The 27888-nt window shown below is 45.6% G+C and overlaps 1 protein-coding gene across 2 annotated transcripts in view; it reads right to left on the bottom strand.

Moving 5' to 3' along the window:
- Positions 1-27888, bottom strand: part of SPRED2 (sprouty related EVH1 domain containing 2) — a 108107-nt gene that overhangs the window by 76936 nt on the left and 3283 nt on the right. Inside the window, exons 2-3 of one of the 2 annotated variants that reach the window (XM_081068726.1) lie at positions 27483-27563; positions 26914-27035 (exon numbers count right to left, since the gene is read on the bottom strand). In XM_081068726.1, the coding sequence (XP_080924852.1) occupies positions 26914-26939 (26 nt within the window). In that variant the 5' untranslated portion in view covers positions 26940-27035; positions 27483-27563. Of the gene's footprint in view, positions 1-26913; positions 27763-27888 lie in introns of those variants that run through there. The other variant, XM_081068725.1, reaches the window with a different exon arrangement.

Below are 27888 nucleotides of genomic sequence, written 5' to 3'. Positions count from 1 at the left end.
CTGAAGCACAGCCCTGGTGACATCAATTTTAGCGATTATCTACTAGCTGTCTCAGGTGTAGCTCTCATATCACCCTGGTTCCTCCAAAGAGCTCTTCCTTCTTAAATAGTTACATGACATTTTAATTAAATCAAGATTTGGTGGTACACTTTAGAACTGACCTTGTAAAATTCGATGGTCATATTTTCTTCCTTGTAACTTTGTTTTATTCCTGCATTAAAAACGGCTTTTACATTTTTTTGCTTGGTTTTCTATGTATCAATTCTCGCTGGCAGCTGGGTTGGAGACACAGGAAGCAGGAGTCACACGATGCGCAATCCGCCGTCCGCTTCTCTGCCAACCAACAACCTGCCCGCGTAGCCACGGAAGTTATATCAGTGGCTAATGACCAACCAACAGTTGACCAACAGTTGACCAACAGCTGATGGCCACCCAGTCACAACCGATGGCCATCTGATTACAGCTGATGGCCATTTAATAACTGAGCCAGCACCTCTCCACGTGAGGCTGAGAGCCTGGAAACTGCTCTCATGGCTCTGTCCCCACAGTCAATATTTTAACTAAATGCTAACATTTAGACCAATCACAGATTATAAAGTGCAAAACAATCAGCATATTAAAACATACAAATATCTATTACATTTTTTTAGGTAATTCTAAAGGCACGTGGGTTTCCTAGAAACTCACACATCACCAGACGAGTCAGGTGCTTTACGCAAGCCTAGAGTTGCAGGACCTCACCTTTCAACGTATTCTGGAAATTGCTTCCTTACAACACACCACAGCAAAAAATCTTTTAGAACCAACATGTCTATTTTACTATTTTACTTTTTGCTCAAACAGTAGTGAATAAAAGACAATGCTGGTAGAACTCTGAAGTTCTTTGCATTCCAGACGAAGCCATTCATTTATTCAATACCTACTTAAGATTTCTATGTTCAGGTACTTTCTAGGCACTAAGTATACATGAGAGGAAAGACACATGAGGTTCCGGCTCAGATACAGGGAGACAGACCATGAACATAGAAATCAACAGTGGTAAGTCCTACATCGATTCAAAGCCAGGTGATATAATAGGGAGTGTCTAGGGTCCGGGAAAGCATCCCACAACCTGACATTGAAACTCGGATACAATTATCAAGAAGGAGTCGATGATGGGAAGAGCAGGAAGAAGAGCATTTTAGCAGAGGGAATGGCCAAGACAAAGACCCTGAGACAAGAAAGAGCTTGCCTGGCTTGCAGGAGAATGGTACCAGATGAACAGAACGTGTGAGACAGGCTGAGGCAAGAATCAGATACTGGTAAACCAGGTCAGGAGTTTCCAATAGAAAACTGCTGGAAGGTTTTCAACAAGGAGAGACATGAAGCAATGTGGTTTCTGCAAAAATCATTCGGCACTGGTTAGTTCGGTGGGTTAGAGCGTGGTGTTGGTAGCACCAAGGTTGCCAGTTCGACCCCCGCATGAGCTGCTTCCTTCAAAAAAAGTCATAATTTAGCTACTTTGCCGAAAATGTATTATACGGGGGCAAGAGTGAGGGAGGGTGCCAGAGGGCTATAGCAATGCTTTAGGTGACAGATTGTGGCAGCCTCACCAAGGGAGGGAACGGTTAAGAAAAAAAGGGCAGTGTCATTTTTTTGATCAACAGACACCCTTGTTGATGGATAAGGTGTGGACAGACGGTGTAGGAACATGGGATCAAAGATACCATGAGATGGGAGGTCGGGCCCACTGAGTGAATGAATGGTAATGTCATGTGTCAAGACAGGGAAGGTTGGAGAAGTCTGGAGTCATGGAATGGCTAGCCTGGAGAAATCAATCTGTGAGTCATCTGCACACAGATGGTACATAAAGCCATGGGACTCGATGCTACCCAGGCCGGCCTGTAGACAGAGAAGAGGATAGGTCTGAGCCCCTGGGAGGTGAAGCCTTGGTGAACAAGCAGTAATTCCCATCAGAGTTCACTATGCAATCACACCATCTTAATACCGACTAGAAGTTAAAACTCACACCTATGTTACCGGTATTGCCTACATTAGAGTAACGTAATTTCACAAAGCAGCTGCATCTGAGGAAATTCTGACAATTCCGAACTTACTAAAATCAATAAACAGTGTACAGACATGCAAAGAGTCATGATTAAGGTTTTTATTTTGCAAGACTATGGAAGGTTTGCTTTAGTATTAACCAAAAAAGGGTTAGACAACGATGAGCACATTTGGTCAAATTGAGCAACAGAAATGAATCTACCATGTTTGGGGCATTTTACGCTTATGTATGCCAAAGAATTTGTTGGCACAATCCAATACTTTTAGCCAACACTGAACCCAGTTAATACTTGATTTACATCCAAAAGCCCAAATACGTTCCCAAAAGCCAAATATAAAGCATCAGACTTCACTTAAGGTCCACAGTGAATCCTGAAATGTCCAAGCTTCTAGGAGCAACTATACTTGGCAGTACTGTATTAACCATGTGCACACAGAACAACAGCCCAACGCCTAGAATAAGACATGCTAGACATCTTTAGAACACAAAGAAACACCTCTACATACTAAAAAGAAAAACTAACTGAAGGCTTGTCACTCACAAAGTGTGGTTGGAAGAGCAGGAGCAACAGCAAACTTAGAAAGATATGCTCTCAGCCCCTCCCCAGGCCTGCTGAATGGGAACCTACAGCTTAGCAAGACCCCAAGTCCAGGAAGCCCAGACCCCAGGACATTTGCTCGGCACTGGTCTGGTCAGACGATAATCAGGTGAATAAAGTACTTAGCATAATCAGTTTTTGAAGAAGGAATGTTCCCCATAATTGTTTTAAGGCAACCCTGTACAATAAACTTAAAATCTGTAATCAAATATACTCACAAAGTTAAATATATTAATGAACGGCATGGTAACTAGGTATAAGCACAAGTATCAACAACTTGTCTAACCAAACCAAGTTGTTTTAAAAGTTTCTTTCTTCTCTTTACCGAATGGCCTAACAGTCTCACTACTGAGTTTTCTTGGCGAGTTTTCTCAAGGAGCACATGTAATTTACTGTAGATGTTCATTCATTCTGTATCCCTAATTCATTCATTTGGCAGATACTGCTTGAGCCCCAGTTATGCCAGGCACTGAAAACAGCAGTGAACAAAACAGGCAAACACCCTGCCCTCCTGTAACTACACCCGAAAGTGCCAAGACAGGTGGACCTGGGGTCTCTGACAGCTGAAGAGTTGACAGGCCCGCCACCACTAGTTCCCCCAAATTTGGGACACAAGATCAGGGAGAAACCAAAGGGTACAGGGTACAGGTTATACATTGTGGGGACAGAGCCAGGAGAGCAGTTTCCAGGCTCTCAGCCTCACGTGGAAAGGTGCTGGCTCAGGTAGTAGATGGTCATCCGCTGTGGCTGGGTGGCCGTCTGCTGTAACCAGTGAGCCATTAGCCACTGATCTAACTGCTGTGGCTGAGCTGGCAAGTGCGGATTGCAGTTAGCAAGTGAGGTTGGTTGGCAGAGAAGCAGACGGCAGGCTGCGGATTGTGTGTCTCCTGCTTCCTGTGTCTCCAACCCAGCCGCCAGCGAGACTATAGTGGTGTGACTCCCCATCCATGGCTCCGTGGGTGTTCCTTTTTGGCCTCGCCATGTCCTGCGCTCTTGTGTGGGGAGCGGGAGCTCAGTCCCTGCACGACATACAGCTACAAAACTGCGTGTCCATTTCTTATGGGTGCGGCACAGCTCAGTCATACCACGTACCACATCCCAAGCTTGGGCATCACCCTTTCTCTCCTGCCAAACAAATACCTCCCTCCCCGACAACTGGCCTGGGAAACCTTTCTGGGACCCACCTCACTTAGCTCCTGGCACCTGTTCCCTAAAAGACCTTTTATTCCCCACTTTCCCCCTGGCTATCTTTGGTGCAGGACAATGCTATAAATATGCTTAGAAACAATAATGGTGGTGATGATGGCAGCTTGCTAATATTTCCCATGTGCTTTCTTCTGTGCCAGGTGTTCTCATACCTACATTAGCCCATTTTCCAGAAGAGAAAACTAAGGCTAGAGTGAGCTGCTCTAGATCACATGACTAACTAATGGCAGAAGCAACACTCCAATTGCCTTCTTAATACACTTTTCTTCGGCTTGCTGAAGAAAAGTACAGAGCGGACATAAAAAAACTACTAGAGGAAGTCATTTTCAAGGGAGTCACTGAAATAGCCTTTTCACCTTCCCTTTTTATCATTCAAATAGCAGTTCACAGAGGTCAGTTGCCATAAATCATCTGCAGTTTTCCCTCTTGCTTAGATCTTATTTTAAGTCCTGACCCCAAATATTCCTAGCTAAAATGTTTAACAGGAATTCCTTTCTCCTTCATCACAAATTTGTTATAAATGTGAAGTAACTGTGAATGATTGTCCAAATGAGCAGGACGAAAACTCCCCCCCTTGAAGCCCAATCCACACACCTGAACTTAATGGGACTTGAACACCCCCAGAAGATGAATCAGCACCAGAGGCTCCTGAGAACACAAAGGCTATTTTGTGGGAGTAATGCTGTGCTGCAATCTTCTTTTCTGTGATTACACCTCATTTTATAACAATGTGCAGACATTTGGTTTGAGCAAGTATAGTAATTACATTTCTCACTTTGAACTAATTTCAGCAGCTACATCTGAGCTCCTCCGCTGTCCTCAGGCTCCCCCGCCCCCTCCTCCTGCCCAGAGCACTCCTGGCTGAGCAGACCCAGCGCCTCTTCCTGGGTGACTCTTCACAATTCCAGATGAATTCTCCAAGCCGACCCTCCAGCAATGGCAGCCCGCCCCCCCCCCCTTCTAACTGGTGTTCCTTTGGATGATCCCTGCTGGAAAACAACTGGGCCAATCAGACCCTCCCACCTCCACACGTGTGACTTGGTTTAACTCCCACGCCTCGGTGTCCTCACCTGTCAAATGGTGCTTCTTGCTGGCCTAGATGTTGATGGTCACCCTTTAGAGCTGAGGTCAGAAGAGCAACCACCCCAAGGTAGCAGGTCCTCCAGAGCCCAGCAAAGGTCAGAGCCACAAACACCACCCCAGAGGCAGAAAAATCCCAGTGTGTGCCCCCACCCCCAGAGAAAATGAGAAACCAGGATTTCCTAATCCTTTCCACCCACAAACTTTACAATCCTCCAACCCCCTTCTCATAATTCACTCTTCAGGGAGATCGAGAATAATGAATTGAAATGTTAAAAACAAAGCAACACCAGACTCACTCCCTCCCTCCTCCCCCAAATCAAAGAGCCCAGTTTTGTTAGGTGGGCCCCAGTATTTTATTAGCTTATGTCTGTGCATACAAGTTTATCTCCAGGATTGCCAAGGAGCTTTCTGAGAGGCAGTAACAGGCGCCTAAGTGTTTGTGGATATGAAGCCGGTCATTATACTCTGCACCACACCTGGGATGTCCTGACCTTTTATCTCTGGGGAGGATTTTTTGAGGGAGGGGGGAATGGAATGTCAGGGGCAGGTTGCAACACATACTTCAGAATGTGTCAGTATTTCACTTTCCTTCTGCTTGGCAAATCAGAAGGTAGGTGAGAGACAGGCCAGAAATAGTTAACATCAAGTTCTCCTTTGCAGGGAGCGAACCTGTTCCACCAGAATGGCCCGATAAAGGGAGCCGCCACTTCCTTAGAGATAAGATCCACCTTTCCTGAGAGCTCAGTCCCACAACTAAGGCAGGGCCCTCCACCAAGCCACCGGCCTAGGCTTCTGGTCCAAGTCACTAGACACTACTTGGGGCAGTGGAAAGTTTAGTCTCTTTCTCAAATGGGGCATTCAGTTCCTTTATTCACGGCTTAAAGTCCCACGACAGGAAGTCTCTGACCTCCGAGCTAATGTGAACTAACAATGAAAAAACTCCCAAATCACAATGACTTCACAGGAACTTGAGATGGCCACACATCCCTGGGGGTGGAGGGGCGAATGAGGGGGATTAATACGTATGCCTGAATTCCAGAAAAACAGCATCTGCAACAAACATCCATCAAATAACAATCTTTAGGGCCATGTAAATTGTCCTCATCAAGTAAAGATTCAGTGTGAGGGCGCTCTCATCTGCTGCAGAACTGCAGGTACATCAAAGAGGTAGGTGAGTGGAGCGGGGGTGGGGGGACGCGGTCTATTTAAAGCAATTTTATGCTGAGTCTGGGTACAGCCACTGTCATACTCACCCTCATTCACGTGTTTTGCAAACCTAGATGTTGGTGTCTGGTTTGCTTAAACCAAAAGATAAACTTGTACTTATTCTCTGGCTGGATCACTTTTGTCCTTTTACCTGCAAAGACATTGTATGCACTCCTGTTTCACCTTGGGAGCACAGGGACTCCCCAGAACTCCATTTTGAGGACATTTCTCCCTTGGCTTTTAGGACTATCTTAAAATATTACTAACCCAAGAAAGTGTGGTGTTCTAGTAATAATTTTACTTTCCAGAATAAACAATAAAAAATATTCTGAAAGCTGGGCAAGAAAATCAGAGGACTAAAGGGACAAGAAAGAATGCTATCAAAATGCTAATTACATAGCCCGTGTGGAGGGCCATACGCCACCAACCCCTTTGCCATAGGCCATGCCCCCTTTCCTCTTCTTTCTCATGTCTCTTCCAGAGTCCCCCGTGGCACCCTGCACAGTCACAAAGCCTTAGCACAGCCTAAGAGAACCTTGGTATTCCATGAACAATGGCTAAGTGGCCCTACGTCCCCCACGCCCATTTCAGTTGGCTTAGACAGGATTTATCAGTCTGTTTTCAGCTCCAAAGATAGTTCCTCACAAAACCAGTGTCTAGGGCCCCTCTCCTTTCTTGCTGGTTCCATTTCAAGCTGCTTCCTTTCTATCTAGACCTCAGGCCCTCTCAACAAGGCTTTAAGTTGAAACTGCTTTCCAGGTGCCAGTAACATCTACCTGGCACAGATTAGGCACTTCAACTGTGCCAGACACTGCAGTAGGCACTGTCAGGTGTCGTGTCTAATTGAATCCTCACAAGCTGCACGTTACCGTGTTTCCCCGAAAATGAGACCTAACTGGAAAATAAGCCCTCGCATGATTTTTCAGGATGACATCCCTGAACGTAAGCCCTAATGCGTCATTTGGAGCAAACCGTCATATAAGACCTGGTCTTATTTTCGGGGAAACATAGTAGTTCCATTTGACAGACGAGAAAACCAAAGTTTGGGAAGAGAACTATGCCAAATATAAGGGGCAGAGTCTGAATGTGAAACCAGCTTCGCTGCTTCTGAGGCTGAGACTGTTCTGATGATGCCACAGAGATTCCTATAGGAATTCCCTGTATGTGTTCTCTGCACTGGGCAGAGCGCCAAGCAAATGGCTCTGACCAGAAGCACAGCCCCTCTGAATGCGAGTGTACAAGATCTCTGTCTCCAATCCCTGGAATTGTCAGGCTTTTGAAATTCTTCTTCAGCTCATAAATATTGTCCTAGTACTGGCTTTCATCATAACTGCTACCCTTTAATCCATACTCTACACAATTAACAGGGGATATCTCAAAGATCACAGATGCTCTTTACAGAACACCTCTTCACAGACCCATATATTTATGTACACACATCATCCGACTTCATCCAACAGCCCAGCAAAGTAGGAATTATGGTCCCTCTTTTTTACATGCGAGGACACTGATGCTTTGCAAGGTTTCGGTAACTTACCACACTGGTCACGTGGCTAATAAGCAGCAGACTGAAGTTCACGCCCAGGTCTGAGTCTAGAGGTGTGCTGTCTAATACAGCAGGCACTACCCACGTCACTACCACATGTGAAATACAGCTGGCGTGAGGGAGATGGCCTCAGTGCAAAATACACACTGCATTTCAAAGGTGCAGTACAAAAACAATGCCAAACGTAATTAATTGCTAATGTGATTACATGGTGAAATGACAATTTTTGGATACACTGAATTAAGTAAAAAGATAATTCCAATTTCATCTGTTACTATTTACTTTAAAAGAAAAACAAAACCAAAACCCACTGCTATTGGAACATTTAAAATTAGTGACGTGGCTCACGTTGTATTAATATTGCTACTGGACAGCACTCGTCTAAATCCTATGGTCTTCACCAAGAAGCCCTACGACCGCCCTATAATAATCCAGCTCTTAGTAATTTACACCTTGGATGCTAAAAAAAAAAAAAAAAGTCACCTTGACAGCCTCACTTCTAGTAACAAGGATTTAGTTTCCTGATAAAGACTTTAAGGATAATTTTAAGTGGAAAGAAACTGTAGCTTTCTGTGCTGATGCCAAAGAATCTATAAGTAGTCTGCAAAGGCCCATCCCTCTTCCCTGCCCACGCGAAGCGGAATCCTGAGCATGTCCACGGCATTTGACGAAACCTTCTCACGCAGAATCTCTACAATCACTACCTGTAGTGACCATCGCAATTCTTAACCTCACCAGCACTCGCTTCGGCAGCACATATACCCATTCTGAACCTCACTAAATGAAAAGGTTCCCAATCAAATCAAAAGAGAACCTCGCTTTTTTCTCCCAAGGAGGAGGTGTTTATAGGTAAGAAGTTGGGTTGAAAGATGTCGCGCTCAGGGTCTATAGTGAAACCAGAGGGAGCCTGTGGCACCGCCATACCTTTCCTTTGATGAGTGGTTCCCAGTGCAGGGCATCCGGCTGGTGGGTGGCTGAGGTCCCGGCTGGTGCAGGGAGACGAGAGGCTGTTTGCTCTGGGTGCTTTGGCTGTGGAAAACCTACCGGCTGAGGCTCTTGACCTACAGCAACCGCTAACCTAAGGCGTGGTTCTCTCGCAGGGTTTTCAATTTTGTTATAACAATCATCAGCTGCAGCAGATACCCTTAGCAAAATTGATTGCTTTCTACGTACCAGGCACTGGGCTGTGCACGTGACCCATGTGATCTCATTTAATCCTCCAGCAATTCTTTGAGGAATTGCTCGCTGCCAATGCAGAAACCACAGCTCTGGACCCAGGCAAAGCTCAACCCACAGCAGGCTCTGAAAGCAACACTGAGGGAGATGAGTCCCCCTGCCCTTTCCCTAGATATCCCTGATGCTTGCAGAGGAAAGGCGGGTTCGGTCAGTTGCAAAAGTAGGAGCATGGCATCATTTAATAGTTACTTACATTACATGCTTTTTAAACAGCACTCCCACATGATGGCATGACAAATGGCACTTTTTACCTGCATGCTGTAACGGGCCACACAGGCATAGGTTATGTGAAGTAACTAGCTTGAAGGGACTTGTAAAACTAAGCTACAACTGGGGACAAAAGTTACAGCTGGAATGTGGGCATGAACAGCTCGCTTCCTTGCCTTAATTGGCTTCTATCTTGGTGTTAATTGACTTTGAGTTAAGTGCCTTTCATACAAATAGAGGAAAGCTGACCTTTGGAGGGCTGGTGATTTGTTGGGTCAATATGTCTTTATGGACTTCATAAAATGCAGATTGTGTAAACACATACTCAGGAACTATTAAAAGCACTGGGTGGCTGGAGTAAGGCACAAAGGTGGACTTTAAGATGCCTGAGGACTCAGTCCTTGGACATTTAAGAAAAGGGACATCAAAGAGGTAATTACAGTTTAGGAAGCAGATCTCAAACTCTGGCTTGCAGGCAGAGGAATCACCTGGGGAGCTTTTCCAAAATGCAGATTCCCTGGGCTGCACACCCAGGCAGGCTGATCCAGGGGGTCTGGGTGGGCGGCAGACATGTGTATTTTAACAAGGCCTTCTGATTGCTGACTGAGTAGGTGGCCCAGGCCCAGCTTTAAGAAACCATGATTCAGGGCTGTAAGCAGTTCACTCACCTTTTCGCCTGGCCTTCTGCACCCCTACCAAGGAATTCACCTGGCCAGGGAATACACAAGACTAGAGTCCTTCACCTAGAAGTGGATAGTTTCTTTGGCACAGGAGGAGTGCCCTACCCCTCTCTACCCCGCACACCAGGAGCCACCAGGATGCCAGGTGCTCGGGCTGGCCCCTTCTTTTTGCCCTCTCAAAGGGAGCGACGTCTATTCCTCTAACGCCCACAGTAGCTGATGGTAACGGACATATCTAGTAAAAGGAAAATCGCGGGTGCAGGCTCGGCATGGGCAACATGCATTATTCTTGCAAACAACCTGGTGCCTTCACACTGACCACAGCCGCCATGCCACCCTAGACTGCACGAAGAGAGGCAAATGCCCACATTATCCAAGAGTCGTGGCATCTGGAAAAGCACCTCCAGTTCTGGGCCCCCATTTTAGGAGATCCATGGTTCAATGTGAACACTGATAAGGAGGCCAGGATGATGTTTGGCCCGAGAAGAGAAGAGAGGCAGCACTGTGTTTGTGTGTCATGGGGGGATCAGACAGGGAACCGGCTGTCACGGCTGCAGAAGCCAGTGGTTCCATGGAAGAACTCGCTGACAAGTTGCTGAGCAAGTTGCTGGGCTCCTTATGGAGGGAGTGTCCAAGCAGAAAGTGAAGGGCCATCTGGTGTGGTAGAACAGAGTATACTTCTAAGCTCCCTGAATTGGTTAAGATCTTTAGATCCTGTGTTTCAAATCGGGGTGGGGGGGGAAAGAGGGTTGTGTGCTTTCACATGAACAAATGTGCCTTCGACCACGAATAACCCTGTCCCCAAAGCTTATCAGAGCAGTTCATTACACTTGTTTTTTCTACTGGGCGTAGAGGTTGCCAAATTAAGTATCAAATGTGGTGACTTAAGTATTCTCAAGGCCAGAAAGTGTCAAATCCATAAACAGTTTGTGAATAAATAGAAATTTTCAACAATCAAGAATGAGTACTTGTTGGTTAATAGCTAGTGTGTGGTTTTACTGAAAAAGTCACAAGAGCTATATAAGAAGTTGCTAATATTCCCACCCTAGGGATATGCCACCTCAGAAACGCTAATAAGAGTCCAATTTACACCAACATGCTACTCGTAAAACTACTGAAAGAGAGAAACGTCAAATCTTAAAAACAAAACAGGGTCTACATTTTCGAAAAACAAGTCGTTTTCTCACAGGCACACACTACAGCACATACTCATTTGCACACATTTGTTTGAACGTGATTCTTCATTTCACCTGCCAGATTATGACTCCTGCGAGTGGGAGGAAGGGCCCACTCGCTTGTTCGGTTTTTCTGTGGGAACACAGTCCACATGTTCGCATTATTATCCCCTGTCTGTCAGAACCTCTGAAATCGGGCATGTTTGCTCCCCTTGAGAATGACCCAGGCTCGGTGGATGTGAATGCTGGTCCAAGGCCATGTCAGTTGGTCACCATTCAGTGGACCTCCCCTAAACCCTGCTGTCTGTGTCTGGAAGGGCCCATCACCCATACCACCCACAACCAAGACCAGCTCTGGTCTTAGCTCTACTGAGAAGCCGTTTGGACTTCTAGAACTCGCTCAGAGAGTCTGACCCTTTGTCAAGACATATTAGTATACGAAGAAACACACATACTCGGTCAACTGCAGGAACCTTGAGGAGATACACAACTTTGGGCACTACTGGCCTAATCTCAAAGTCTATTTGGAGCTTTTAGGGGGAGAGGAGGAGAAGACGGGAGCACAGAGGACTAGGCAGGGATTACTGGAAGCTAGAAATCTACAGATGACGACGTGAAACAGGAGCTTTGGCGTTTGAAGCACAGAAACCCAGGAGGTTGTGTTCCGCCTGCAATTTTTCTGGAAAGAGGTCTTTGAGTTCTTACAAAGTCATTAATTGACTTTGGTCCCATTTCTTTGGTTTGAGGTTTTTTTTTCAATTGTGGCAAAAGATACATAACATAAAATATACCATTGTAACCATTTTTAAGTGTGTGGTTCAGTAGCATTAAATACATTCACATTGTGTAAGACTGTTTCATTTTTCATTGTGTCCTTCACATTTTCTCCCAAGATATTAAAACAATTATTCAGGGGGTGGCTGGTTAGCTCAGTTGGTGAGAGCGTGGTGCTGATAACACCAAAGTTGCCGGTTCCATCCCCACACGGGCCACTGTGAGCTGTGCCCTCCTTAAAAAACAAACAAACAGACAAACAAAAAAAACCACAATTATTCAGCCTTCCCCACATTCCCACGTGGTGTCACACTTCTGGGTGACAAATAATAATCTTAAAACGTGGCATCAGTTTTTCTTAGAGACATCTGTTTCAAGTCCACGTATTTTCATGTCTGGGTAAAAGCATATGATTCTATAACTCTGGTTCTCCCTCAAATTTGGGCAAGTACAGGTCCCACACTGTTCTCTGTAATATAAATGGCCCCACTCCACCAAAAACGAAAAGAAGGCAAACTAAAAAACTCCTCTACGTTTACTACTTTATTAAAATAGCTAAATTTGTATTCTAAAGGCATGTGTGTTACATCACCAAGGAAAACGTCTGGAAAAAAGCAATACGGCTTTCAAAGTTTCAGCCAAACCTTTTTTAAAAAAATAATAAAAAAGTCATAATCTTGGACAACTGTAGGTGATTTTTTTGCTGTGCTTTAGAATTTTCTTTTATTAAATAAAAGTCCTCTTGGATCTACAGTTAGGACTCATTTTTTATTGTCTCTTATGCTCTCATTTCACATTAACATCAATGTGGTATCTTCCTCCGTCAGAGATTTGTTATCTAACCGGAAGGAGATGGAACTTAGAGGAAAGTGTGGGAAGGGAAGGAATAACATTCCTCAGAACATTCCTGGTCACTGTTATTGAATGCCCTCTGAGCTGATGGACTAATCAGGATTGACATATAATGTTACATCGGTTTCAGGGGTAGAACGTGACTCGATATTTGTATATATTGTGAAATGACCACCACAGTAAGTCTAGTTAACATCCGTCACCCAGAGGGATCTTTAAAAAAGAGTCAAAGCTCCCTGGTCAATGCCATTTTGGTTGGTTACAACCCTCTTCCAAACCCTGCCTTAGTTATGGTACATTAGCATCGCCTGGATTTTTAAAATACTGACACAGAGGGAGGGAGGGTAAGTGTGGAAAGACAGAGGGCGTGGTGTCCCAGACAGCATTCCCAACCGAGGCCGGATGTGCTCCTGTTGTGTCCTTGACAGGACAGTTGAGGGAGGGGTTCCGCTTCAGGCTGCATGCCAGCGCTGGGGGATGGGCCACACCTGTCTAATTCTCCTGGTCACGGTTGTACTGCTCAATTCGAAACAAGAAGAATGTGGAAGGGGGGGAATCTGCAGGTAATCCATTTACATAAAACACCCTGACCATGTGGATGATCCAGAAGCACTGGGACGAGGGGCCTGAAACTCCACAATGGAATCTTCAGGCTCACAAGGGACCCTTTTACTCTGTAAGAAGGATGCCCATGTGATGGGGATTAAGGGGAAACAAAATGCAAGCAGTGTAGAACCCCAAGAAAATGAAATTTCTTAAAAATATGAGTTTCCTATCCTACACAAGCAGGATATGAATTCAGTTATTTTAATAAAGTATGAATCTTGTTATCCCAAGAGGAGTCCTGACAGAACTATACTTTCCAAGCAGGATTGGGAAATGGATCAAGTCTCGCCGTGGGGTGCCCTCTCAGCCTGTCTGCTGGTTCTCAGGCAGAGTGTGTCTTGGTTTGGGGACTGTTTTCATTCTTCCTCAAGCCTAGGTTTTACATGTCCTTGGCCACAATACTTACTAAGCTGTGTGATTTGGTACAGAGGGTAATCCTGACTTTATCTGGAGTTAACCTACGCGATAGTAACCTCATAAAAACTTAAAGTAAAAAGCTACCACAAAAAAATGTTCATTACATGACCAGCTGGTCAACGCTTCCCTTCCTCTCTTTGCCGTCACAGCACCTGTGGGCTTAGAAGCGTGCGGAGTTCTCACAAGAATGTGCCCACACCACCACCCTTCCCATCCTGGCATCCACCCCAGGAGACCTGCACATCAACTCCACTTCCTGCTATCTATGACCACACCACCTTGGCAGTTAACATCAAAAACAAACACATGGGGGAGAACAGAAGGCGCTGGAGCTGGGGGAGAAAGAACACGCACAGGTAATGTTTCATACATTTTGTTTGTTGGTGCCCAGATGCAAACACCTGGGAATAACACCTGTATTTCAACATGTTCATCTACGGGCTCATCATCTCCTCTCCCAGGATGGTGAGTTAAGGAGACCCTCCTCTGCCTCCACTCCCTACCTGGCTGTCCCTGAAACACAACATGGGGAAGCCATCCCTTGGGACCTCCACCTGCCATCGGCAGGGGAGACACACAGGGACAGCATTTGGAAAGCTCATCTATCAACCTCGTCCGGGGGCTAACCAAGGCTAGCAATCTGTTCAATGTTGATGGTTCACTGTCAACACAGGCCATGATTATCTGAATTGCATAAGTTTCCACCATCTTTTTCCTCTCTCCTGAGGGTTCAACCACTCGAGGGTAGCAATTATCATGAATGTTTAACATAGGACCCCAAACAGGACTGAAACCAAGGCCAGTGACATCTGCTTGCTGACATATCCCAAACCAACAACTAGCTGTGTCACCCCGGGTTCATCACTCAACCTCTGGATTGCAATGTGTAAAAGAAGGGAGCTGAGCTGGTATTTTTCTAAGATCCTCTCCAGTTCTACAATTTTGTGGTCAAGTTGCAACCATTTTACTCTACTTAGAAAAGACAATGTATTCTCCACTTCACATGGGCAATTTCAGTTGACCAAGTACTGTGTTCCTGCAGAAGTAACAATACTGAAAAAAAAACAAAAAAAGGAAAAACCCTCACTTGGGTTTGATCTACAAAGTAAGTTGGTTAATTCTGTTCGGAATTTCACAGCCCCCTTGAGCATCTTCTAATAAACATAAAGACAACCTCTTTGGAACAGAGGTTCCTACAGCAAGGCCTAGTGCATTTCATTAAAGCCGGAGAGAAAAGTCCTCCTGCCCAGATATGGCGGGGCCACCACTGTTGGTGGTCTCCTAGGCCCCAGTCTTGCCAACACCCTACCCTCTAACTAGTTTGAATTTACCAATATATCATTTCATCATTTCTTTGCTCCAAAACCTTGAATAGCTCCATTATAACAAAAGAACAAAAGTCCAAATACCTACTTTGTTAGCCTGGCACGCAATAACCTCCCAAGTTTAGCCTCAACTGACTGGACCTGCTCTTTCTCTGAGTTTGTCTGCCTCTGGAAGAAACCTTTGGCCACAATACGGCTCCTCGCCAACTTACCTGACTCACCCATCTCCCCCAAAATACCACCACCATCCTTAGCTGAGTCCTCCAAACCTCAACTCAAATTCCACCTTGCTGAAAGTAAACTCTCCCCCAGCTGGTACAGCAAAAAGTATTTTAACTTCTTTTTTTGTTATTTGTCTCTATTTTTAAAAAGAATATTATTCTAAGAATAAGCTTTTTAAACTTGGACTATCTTGCAATATTTGGAAGGAGAAGAGTTCTCCAATATAACGCTACTATTCAATCGCTTTATTTTAGAGATGAAAAGCTGAATCCAGAGAAGAAGCTCAACATCTTGCCTGAGGTCCCACACCAGGACCTTACTCAATCCAGGTCCCACTGAAGTGTTTACCGGTTCCCAGCCATTCCTTTGGAAACTACTAGGTGGTGGCAAAGAAGGGATGGGAACCTAAGTTTCCTAACTCCCGGAACTCACTACACACAGTAATTGGGTACCCATCTTCTCTGCTACTTGGTATCCATCAAGAGCTTCTAGTGCGGGTTTATCCTCTTTTCCACAATAAAGAGTTGTGTGCTACACAGCACAGGTGCTTGATAAATGCTGACTACAAGAGTGAAGAGTTGGAAGAAGAAAAGACTCAATCCCCCATCTCTCCCTCCTTTAATGAGAAGACCCAACTTGATGCCAAGTCTCTAGGGGAGATGTCCCGACTTATTTTTAACTGTCCTCCCACCCCCCAGAACCTCTAACTAAACTTGTCCTGCTTTCCTTCAGACCTTCCACCCAATTCACCCTGGAGTAGGAACACACCCTCGTCATACAACTCACCTACAGAATGACCACACTTCTGTTCTTCCGTCCAGAATGAGGGTCACAGCCACGACACCCACTTTCTAAGCATAGGGACCCAAAGAGAGAAAATTCAGCGACTAGCCTCCCTCCCCAGGGACTACTGCTGTACTTTTTAATAACTGCGAGTTGAGAAACATGTGACAAACATCCACCATAAATTCAGTAGTATTTTAATGAGGTTGTAGTTTATTCTTCCATAAATACATGAAAAGAGAGTAATACATATATATGGTGACATTATGTATTCGGTTCGCAAGCAACACATGGAGGGCTTACAGTTCCCAGCCACTTGTTTGGGAACTGCTGGGTAGTGGCATCAATTCAAGACTTCAGAGGGGAAATCTAAATGCTGGGAAGGGGCCTTAAGTCTCTTATCACCTTCCTCTGAAAGAAAAATATGACAGGCTAACGAAAATATAACCAGAGAGGCTCTCCGGTCAGCTTATTTCAGATTTCCCACTGCATCTACCTCCATGTTGGAGTTACCATGATCACAGGCGTTGGTATTTTTAGCACCTCTCTGGGTGGGGTGGGTCTCTGACTTCAGTGCTCTTAGCAATGCTCCTCAAGGAGAAAGCCCCAATCCATTCAAATTCCAGTCTCTTCCCCCATCTCTCACCATGAATTATCTCTAAAGAGTAAGCACTGACAAGTGATGAATAATTTGCATTTTAACCCTATTCAAATTGGGGTAAATGAGTGCTCGCTTCAGCAGCACATATACAAATTGGGGTAAATGGCTTAACATACATGCTAATATTCTATCATTATTCCAATTAAGGAAACTATTATGTTAAAGTGGTTAATCAGGAGAATTAGGGAGAACTCCAGACACCTAAAATTAACCTCTAATAGTCTTGACATTCATTTCATTTAAGTGCAATTTGCCAAGCTATAAGCGACTCCCTGCTTAAGACTTGGGCTTAGGCACGTGGGGATTCCTGATAAGACCTAAAAGCAATTCATTTCCTAACCAGATTGCTGTCTAAAAGAATAAACTAAAAGGGCTGCAATTTAAATACAATCAAATCCCCAAGCAGTCACATTCCAGAAGACTTAAACATCATGATCTCGATCCCCAGGAACAACAATGCTATTCGCATCAGAAACAACACAACCACTTCCTCTTTCTCTGACCTTCTCTGTTTAATTGCTTCCTGTGATTTCTTCTAGGGCTGAGCCGTGCCTGCTTCCCAGGGCGGCAGGCTTCCCATACAAGACTGATTTGTCTGGAAGGTACAGAGTGCCAACTATCAGACATCACAAAGTGCTGGAACTCATCTTTCTTTTTAAGTGATGGAACTCTTGGGTCTCCTGGCATTCAGCAAGAACTTTTTTTAAGCCATAAGTAAACAAAGTCTTCTGGCACATTCCCATCTAAAATCAAGCTACTCGTGTAGCTCAAAGCTGGAGATCCTGCCAGGGATAGGAAGTGCAAGAGCTTGATAATCTCTCTCAGTGTAGATTGTCCAATGAGCTTCAACAGATTCCAAATGCGGAGTATGTGAAGTCGCCTTTGAAGACACAAACCTGGCAGCCGTGAGCTCACTGACAACCACCACAGCCATAGCTGGGCCCTTGCTACTCAAAGTGTGGTCCACGGAGCAGCAGCACCTGCAGCACCTGGAAGTTTGTTAAAACTGCAGAATCTCAAGCTGAGTCAGAATCGTCATTTTACGAGATTCCCAGGTGATTCCCTATGCACATTCAAGTTCGATCCTCTTCTCAAAACAGGCGAAAACACAGGTCCAGGAGAATACTGCGCTTTGTTAGCCTTCTGCTCACAAACGCTTTCCATCAAGGCTAAGGTGGCTCGTCCTCTTTCCAAAAGCGGTACCTGTAGAGCTGTTCTTTATATCAGTACAGAAAAAGCCACCTAAGTGGGCACTGGTTCCCCGTTCCACAGACCTGAACAGGACTGCAAGGAAGAAATGTCACCTCACAGTTTTGAGACATTTAGAGTATTCTAAGTGAGTTATAATTCCACTCACTCAACAGTAATAGAAATCAAACTGTACCCGCAACCCAATTTTTTTTTATATACAAGATAACTGAAGCTCTATGAAGCTATGGCACATAATATTGTTCTACAGACATGGGGTTTGAAGTCAAAAGACCTGGGTTAAAAATAACAAATCCTGCTCTGTGTTCTCAGACAAGATACTTAACCTCTCTGAATCTTTTCCTCGCCTACAGTTTGTGGATGCTTGAGTGTTGGACATATTCCATCCATGTGTGAGTACACAAGTGCATGTCCACACTACAAACACTCACCCTAAAAACTTGTTAGGGGACTCTGGGATGGGCATACAGCTCCTTTATTACTCTGAATGAAGAGTTTCTCTCCCAGCCCAAATCTGGGAATCCCAATGTTTGCAGCTCCAGGAGGAACCCTGCAGAAAGAGGGGAAGGAAAGGAAAAACAGCTCTGGTCGTCATGCTGGCAGTCAGACAGTCAATCAAGATGATGCGGCCCTCGTACCTTTAAGGCATAAGAAAGTACCCAGCAAGCTAGAGCATAAGATCTCTGAGGGCAGAGATGCCTGAGTCACAGCTGCGGTCTGTCTGGCAGGTTAGGCATCTGGTACATTAAATGCAGTGAGTGACACTCAACAGCTAGTCATTCCCTCTCCTTAAGCCTCATCCCCCTCCCCCGTTATTTGTTTTATCCAATAAAATAGTGTATATTTTGCAAAGGCTTTGCAATTAGGGTCCAAGTATGTTCTAAAGTCAAGTTGAGTATCAAAGTCTACTACACTCCCAATGGACACTTGTAATCTAGTATCCCCTAATTTTCTTCAGTGTAAAAGCCATCTAAGAATGGGTGGTACCGATGCACAGCTGGTTTACAAACAGGACTCCTGACCTGAAACCTGTCCACACATAGCTTAACGAGAAGGCCACCCTTAGGCCTTCGGGTCCAGAAGGAACATTGAGCCAGTGCCTATCACCCTGGCAGCGCAGGTCTGTTTTGGAATTCTGAGCCTGCGAAAAATCACAGATTTGATTTAACCTAGTTAGCAAAGGAGAGAGATTTCATTACTATATTAAAACTATATTCACACTTATGTGGCTTTCAAAGGCCTGTAAAACTGAGTACAGTGATTGGGGTGTTGATGATTAAATTAAACCTATGGCCCAGCATCCACGTGAGTCCTTGGCTCGAAATATAAGATGCAAACATCGACGCAGCGGACAAAACAAGCCATAAGCCAACTTAGTCCTCAGTGAACCCTCAGCCCCATCCCCACCAAGACCATTGACTCTTGTTTCAGAAACGATTTGAACATCGTTGGCAATATGATTTCTAGACCACACACAGGGATGGCAGGAGGCCCGAGGATACAACTATAGGTAAGCACACTGAGAAGGAGACAAGCTACTAGACGACATAAAATCTCAAACAGCATAACCAACTAGGACCACTGAGGAAAGGAGCCAACAGTCAGCTGGGCATTGCTGATATTACAGCACAAAAACTACGCTTCTATTTTAGAGGGACCTACCAGGACAGCATTGGGAAGCCAAAGGAAAAGCAGAACGCGATTTCTAGGCTCTAATTCTCCTCCCACAAACCCTCCTCCCCCAGCAAGTCACTTCAGTTCTCTTAGGCATAAGGTGAGAATCCCTGTTTCCTGCCTCAAAAGGTTGCTGTGAAGCTAACATAGTTAGTGGATATCCTCTGCCTTGTAAATTCTGAAAATAAATGATACCTTGCTACATGATTTGAGACCTACCAGAGGTGGATGAGTGCCACTGAATTCCCAGTTCATCAGGTGCTGTGCTAAAATGCTTTACATGTCTACTTCCTAACAGCCTCTGAAGGAGGCAGCAGAATTAACTTCAACTGCATTAAGTAACCTAAGTAATAACTCAGTAGAGAGCAGGGGCAGGGTGTCACCCCAAACCCCAAGCTTCTCCCACTACCATCATGGCAGCCTGCCATTCATGGTAACCAAAAAAGCAACCTCCAAGTCTTTTTGGATATAAGTATAATATGAATAACTGTTTACATTTTGATATAAAGTAAAATTATTTTTAAATTAATTATTATTTAACCAATCAATAAACATTTGTAGAAAGCCTACTATGGGCCCAGCACTCTGCCAGGCTACGGACATAAGGGTTAATAAACTATTATTCCCACATCAAGAAGGGTATTCCAGGTGGGAGGCAAATACAAGATGAACAGTGTTTATCTGAAAAAAATCAATACTGGAAGCCACAGCCAAAGCAATACAAGCAGAGAAAGAAATAATAAAGAAAGTGAAAAGACAAAGATGTCATTACTAGATGAACTAGGAAAGACAATTCCAACACTTAATCTGATAATTAAGTTTTAAGCATTTATGAATGGACCAGAAAGACTATATCTAAGAATGAAAACAACCACATTTGAAAAATCATTATTTCTGTACACAGGAGGGAAAGACATACATTTTAGAGGCTGCCCATGTTGTTCTAACCTCTTCAATCACAACTACTAAATGCTGAAATCAAAATCCACCTCTACGCTTACGTGCAATAAACAGAAATTGTTTTTAAATAAGTACTCAACTACCCTTTGAGAGGAACATGAATAACACTAGCACAATTTGCTATCATGTGTGCAATATGCCACATGTGAACATATTGCTGACAAACATTACCTGAGAAATGAGTTGTTACAAACAGTTGTTCCTTAATTTAGCCAACTCTTAAGCCAGTTACTATCAAGGATTTCACTAAGATCCTGGCTGGACTTCCTTTCCCTGACATGGGACACATGTCAAGCTGTGGTAACAATCCTTCATCCCAACCCAGGGCAAGCACAAGAAAATGCATGTTGGGAGGTGGCCGGTTAGCTCAGTTGATTAGAGCGCGGTGCTAATAACACCAAGGTCGCAGTTCAATCCCCGCATGGGCCACTGTGAGTTGCACCCTCCTTAAAAAAGAAAAAGAAAAGAAAATGCATTTTGTGCCACACAGCACTGTATGCACCAGTGCAAAATACTCTTGTTACTCCAGCAACTAAAAGCCCTAGAAAATGCCTTAAAAAATCATCAATGTTGTAGCCTTAAATATTGATTCAAAAGACACAGTCATCAAGTTTATCAATATGGCTAGGTCTTAAAAAAAAAAAGTCAGCCTTTTTTACATAAGAGAAAACACGCCAAAACAAACAACCACACACATCAAAACCTCTCTGCCTCTATTATCATCTTGTTCGGTTTCAGAGGATTTTGCTGTTAGATTGCATATTTGTGTTCAGCCCAGTAACATAGGAACAATGCCAGTATCGGAGTTCATCAGCACAGCTGTCTCCAACTTCAAGTGTTAAGACTCCATCAGAATCCTGCAGCTACTACAAATTGTTAATATTGTGATTTCTGCAGAGATTCTCCTGCAGAGACAGAAACACAGGCCCTGGCCGATTGCGCTCACCATCTTTTACTTCCCAGTTCCCACAAAAGTGACGGGAATCAAAATGGTTTTGAATTGTCAATCCTAGATCACCACCACCAGCTAGTTGTGTACCCAATTTCCACAAACCATTCCAAGGGCTTCACGTGAACATGGGAGTTCCTCAGAAGGAGGGATTCTACACACCCTAAATTAACCAAATACAACAAGTGTAATAATTACATTAGTCAACAGGGACGAAAAAGCATTTTTAAATAGTTAAACCCATTTTTATTCAATAGACGTTAATTAAGTAACCATTGCTATTGGGCCAACTAGAAAACTAGGCAGTGGAGAGGTAACCCTGAATTCAAAAAGCCCCTATTCTGGGACAGACTCTACCCGGGGTATACACCCAACTCTAAATGGTGGTAACGGCCACACAGTGTTGGGGGAAATGCTACAGAAAGTCCTCGATTTTAACTTTGAGAGTGGGTGTGGGGAAAGTCTAGGAGGACCTCTTATAAAAGAAATGGCTCGGAGTTACTTGGGGGGAATGAGCAGAATTTCACTTGTTGGAGAAGGAAAGGAACAAAGAATTCCAGAGTAAATGGCACAAATAAACAGGCTGAAGCAGTATAGTTTTGGTATTTGTACTGATTCACTTTTTATATATTTTATTGGCTAAAGAAACTGGAAAGCAGAGGGAACCAGCTATAGCTAGAAAGGAGGTAGTAGCATTTGCTAATATCCCTATGGAGGCAAACCCAGTAGATGGACGTTAGTCCAGGCCTACCACCTAACAACATGTAAGGCCGTGCAGAAGGCACTAAATCTGATACGACCACTTTATGCAAAGACAATGACTACACTACCAAGTCCTGGCTTACAAAGCCTGTTAAGGGCTTTCCAAATTTTTTTGTTTTGTCTTGTTTTTGAGATTTTCTGAAAAACGAACCAAAGCTCCCATTCTGCTAAGTCAACTCTATGTTTTTAACACTTAAGGATACTACTCATGTAGAATAGAAACACATCCCCTTTTTAAGGCTAACACAAAGAAAACTGATGAATACTTGTTGTACCGGGCCTAATTTCCACAACCTGCCATTCCAATGAATGTAGAGTACTAACCAACTCTGAATTCACCCTTCTCCTGCAATCTTCAGGTATATCACAGAATTCTCAAGCCCACGTTTATTTAAATTCACTTTAATTCACTACGTGCCTCATTGCATTTTCAGGGAAGGTAAGGGAAGTGGAGAAAATTATGGCAGTGACAGACTGTGACCAATTCAGAATTAAGAACAGCATGACTGGCAGAAAGTGTGAGGTCTGAAATCAGAATGCCCAAACAGGGCATGCTCTCCCCTTCTGAGACAGTACCACACAGTGGTTAAAAACAATCCTTCCTGAACCAGACAGCTGGGGTGCCCAAATCCTAGCCCCGTTCAGTTACTAAGGATATGACCTTGGGCAGATTAACCTGTCTGTGCCTCAACTTCCCCATCTATAAATGGGAGTAATAACACCAGCTACCTCATAGGCTTGTTGAGAAGATGAAATGAAGTGCTAAAAAAAAATGTTTGCTGTTTTGGACAAGTAACTTTACTTAAGCTTTCTCATAAATTAAATGGGTTAACACCTCCTCCCAGGGTTATCTGAAAATTAACAGGGTTATTTGCAAATTAACAAGCTGTAAAACAGTCTACCTCAGTGCCCTCTCAAGAGCCACTCAAGACACTTGTTTTACATTTGGTGCTGGACTGTAAGCTTTACATAAACTATCTCATTTAATTCTCACAGTAATTCCACGAAATCGGTAACATTTATTCCCATTTTATTCACTCAGCTAAAACCTAGGTGAGATACTGAGTAACTCACCTTAGATCAGAAAGTGAGCAAATGGCTAAGCCTTGAACCTTAAGTATATTTCACAAATGCATTGAATGAACGATCTTTGATTGGGCCCTGGCTGAAATAACCATTTATAAGAGACATTTTTCAGGCAGTGGAGACTGAGTATTCAAGACATCAGGGAATTATTAATTTTGTTAAGAGTGATGATGTTACCATGGTTTCACCAAAGAGTATTCTCATCTTTTGGGAAGGAAGCTTAAGTATATACGAGTTCTGATGTCTAATTTTGAAATGGTTCCGCAAAAATATTTAAGCCTTTTTTTAAAAAAATGAGAAACCTTTCAACACTGAAATATGACTGCAGGCAAGCTGCAAGTCCTTTCTCTCAGCAAGATGTGTGTTGCAGAGGAGTTCATGAGGGGAACGAAATACAAACATGAATAAAGGCCTGATGCCTCTAGGGTTAGAGCTCACTTGAGAAGGATTTCTTCATTTTGTCTTCAAATTTCCAAACCATTCATAGGCATAATCAAATGCTTGAAAGATCCTTTAAAGATAATTTTTTAAAAATTGTCCACTCCTATGTACAAAAGACCACTTTCAGTAGTTTGTTGATGCTCTTTACTTTTTAAATTATAAAAAATGTGAATTGTAAATCTTAACATACATTTCCATCTGGAGTGGGATCAAAGAAGGGTCAATGTATTTTCTATATAGAAGCTATTTTTTAGGACCATCAATGAAAAGAGCAGGCAAGCTTTCCTAAATTACTATGTATTTATTAGAAAAGAGTTTTAAATTGACATGGAAAGAACATTAGAAGACAAAACATTCACTATTTTTTAAAATTAAGCACAATTTTACCAGTTGTAAGATTCTGATTTACTGTATTCTGATGTAAAATGTAGCAGATATTTAATAGAAACCTTAAATATGTGTGGACTCTCAAGAAAATCGATTTTACCTAAGGCACAAATATAACTCCCCTAGGTCTCCAGTTTGATGTCACAAATTCTCTTTATAAGTAACACACCTTGCCTACTTCCAAAAGGTATCCGAAGGACCTCAAAGATGAAACTGTTAGAAGAAATAGAAGATCAAAATTCATAGAAGAGAAGTAAACAAATCTAGCAAAAACCTAGGCTAACATGGCTACCAAAATCAAGCAATAATTTTGACTCTGAGCTTCCAGTGGTAACATTAAAAAAAAATAAAAAACCACAGCAAGCTCTGTTAACTCAGAAAGAAACCTTTCTGGCACTAACATTTAAAAGGAAATAGATGGGTCATTATATAATAACGTTGAACAATATAATGGACAGTGTCCACAAATGCCAGTTTACAGCCCATGCAGCCTGCTTTCTTACCAGGCATTTCATGTCTCATGCCAAGGTCATTACATTAAAAATAATCCTGAGAAGGCCATTTCTGCAGTGGGCCAAGGCGCCACAGCTTTCTGATTCTCTAACTGAAACCAGAATGTGTCCTCAAATACGCATTGTCTCAACTGGGCTACTGACAGCAGTGGGGGCAAGCGGCTGCATGCTGAACTGTTCTGAAAGCCTGAACCAGAGATGCTTATTTCTTCCTGGTGATCCCACCCTAAGTCCTTTGGCTTTGGATACCAGATGAGGCCGGAAGTAAAGCTGACATGCCATTAAAAGAGACTACAGGCCAGTATTCATTCATAAGGGATGGAGCCAAGGAACCCGATGTGGGGTGGTGGGAACAATCTTGGGGATGCCAAAGCTCAGCATGGCAAGTGTCCCTCCCTGCTACTACTGCTATTTGCGTGTGCCGGGACAAACGAGGAACTATAGAAATACCTGTTATTAATCAAATCCTAAAGAGGTCAAGGCCCAGCAGCATATACCGCCCCCATATTTCGGCCAGAAAGCACAACTTTCTATTTTCCCATTTCAAGATACAGTATATGAAGGCCAAGCAAAATGTCTAAAGTAGCAAGACCAAACAGATGTGATGGGAGGGCCACGACATACACACCAGGCAGAATCCTCTCCAGCGACGGGTGTGCGGCAGACTAGGGGTTACTGTAATCAACGCTCCCTGGGGACCCACGAGAAGGAAATTCCCTTTCCCAAAGACCAGAACTCCCAAGCCCTCACTGGCAACAGAAGACACCAAAGGACAAAAGGGCATTAGAAAAAGGAGTAGATTCTTAGAGCACAGCATTCTGTCACCTGCTGTAAGAGAAGCCCTCTCAGTCGCCCAAGCCCTGAGTCACTTCCCCTCTCTGCACCGAGTCTCAATGATCGCGTAGGCAAAAGACCCGGGACCTCAGGAGCTGGCTACCCGCAGGCCTCACGCCCCCCTCTCCCCCTTCTGTCCCCCCCCCCGCACACAATCGTGGGACCTCCCTCTAGGTCTAGGTCTCCACCCCATGGCTGCGGAAAGGCTCTGCGTCCAAACCAGCGCCGCCGCTACCTTGGCTAATGGCAGCTCTGAATGAAAGGAGCCGAGGCAGACTTGGGATTTATGAATGTACAGGGGAGGAGGGAAGGGCTATCATGTGACAATAAAGGAGAGCGTCTTATTCACAAAAAAAAAAAAAAAAAAAAAAGGTGGCTGGCACGGCCGCTGAGCAGCGGCAGTGGCCGCCGTGCGGTGACCGCTCGGACCCGAGACCGATGACCTCAGGCGCCGAGCCCAGCGGCCCGGCCTCGTTTGCACCCGCTCTTGGAACCGCCTCGGGCGCGGGTGGGAAAAACCAAAGCTGACTCCGCGACTGCGAGGCCGGAGGGAGCTGCACTGTGGCCCGAGGCTGGAGAAAGGCACGGGTCCCGCAGGGGGCGGCGAAGCTGGCCAGGAGCCCCTCCGGCGGAGCGCCCCGAGCATTGTTTCTCCTCCGGCCCGCAGGCGGGACACGCACGCCAGTGCACGCGCGCACACGCGAGCGCGCGAACGCGCACACACACACGCCCGCAGCGCGCTGCCCCGCACGCTCCCGCCCGCCCCCGCCGCACACGCCTCGGATCCGCCCCCCGAGCTGCCCCTACCCAGCCGGGAGCCTGTCCCGGGCCCACAAGCGCGCGCACACACACTTGCACGCGCCGCGGGACCCCAGGGGGCGGCTCCAGCACGCTGGCCCGCGCGGGGACCCGGGCACACGCAGACCCCCGCGCCCTGTCCTCCCCTCGCTCGGCCGTGTTTTTTATGAATGAAAATGTGGTATGCAAATAAGAGCGATTCAAGAAAACGAAATGGCGGAGCCTCGGCCCCAGAGGGCTCCCGAAGGGACCGCAGGGCCAGCGGTGGGGCGGGAGAAGCACAAAGTCACCAAGGAAAAACCCACCGACCACAGGAAACCGGTGTGGGGGTGTCAGGTATTCCTCCGGCCGCCGAAAATGTTGGGGGGTGGGATGTTTGTAACTCCCCGGAGAGGGAGCAGGGACCGCCCGGAGGTCACCCGTGCGCCCTTGGCCCCTGCAGCGGCCACCAGCCCGCCGACCCCAGGCGCGCCCCCGCCAGCTCGCAGCAGTTTTTGCCCCCTCCTCACTTCAACAACAAGGGGGGAAATATAGCATCTCAAACCCCAAAGGCCACCGAGTCGCTGCACCCCATGCCAACCAAGTTCACCCTACAGGAGTCCCCGCCTGCGTCCTCGGCCCCGGACCTCACGCTGCCCCCGTGGGGCACACTCGTCCCACCCCGCCGCCAAACTTACTCGTCCGGGTGTGTTTCTTCGGTCATTTTCCTGTTCACCTAGACGCCTGTCCCGGGGCGGGCAGCTTTGCTCCCTTCATCTTCCTGTCCGCTCACCCCCGTCTTCACATCTCCGGAGATCGCCTGATTTGGTTGGGGAGGGGGGACGGCTAGAGATGAAGGGGGCGCCGCCAAAGGCAGAAGGGGAAGCGGGGCGACCGGAGCACGGGTGGCTTGGGGGAAGGGGTGCAAAGGAAAGCTGAGGAGCGAGAGAGCGCCGCAGCGCCGAGGCGCGGGGCGGGCGGGGGTTTCGGGGGCTCGGGAGCGGGTGGAGGGGGAGAGGCTGGGGCAGGGGACGGCGGTGAGGGAGAGGAGAAAAACAAGCGCGCCGTGAAGCGGCAGGGACTGCTGAGAGGAGAGGGCCGGCCGCGGGGGGGGGCTCGATTCGGGGTCGCCCCCGGGGGGCCGGGCCAATCACGGTTCCGGGGAGCGGTCGGCGGCCGGGGGAGGTGCGCCTGGGAGGCGGTGCAGGACGCCCCGTCCGAGCCCCATCTCTCGACTCCACCGATTTACTCCATATTGGATTCTCACCGCCGCCAACAGGAGGAGGAAGTGGGGCGGAAGCGATGACGTCTTCCCAGCGGCCAGAGGTGGTGGAGTGCAAAAAGCTTCCTACTTGCGATCGAAAAAAAAAAAAAAAAGAGAGAGAGGAGGAGGGAGAGAGAGAAAGAGAGAGAGAGGGGGAGAAAAAAAACTTTGTCCCGCCTACTGAGCATGCCCGGCTTCCCCCCCCCCCGCCCCTCCTGGCTTTCACTCCCAGGGGAGCCGTGGAACGGAGTTGTTTGCGCTGTGTCTGTCTGGCTCCGAATCCTCTTCTGTCAGCGCTCCGGGTTTTAAGATACCCGAGAGGAGAGAGGAGGCGGGAGCCAAGGACTTGCACACATCTGGCTCCTGTTTAGTTTCCTCCCTTCTACCAAACCCCTGGATAAAAAATCCA

Source organism: Rhinolophus hipposideros, assembly GCF_964194185.1.
Source record: "Rhinolophus hipposideros genome assembly, chromosome: 12".
NCBI classification, from domain to species: domain Eukaryota; kingdom Metazoa; phylum Chordata; class Mammalia; order Chiroptera; family Rhinolophidae; genus Rhinolophus; species Rhinolophus hipposideros.
Note: the sequence above shows the minus strand (reverse complement) of the source record. Positions and strands in the feature narration are given on the sequence as shown.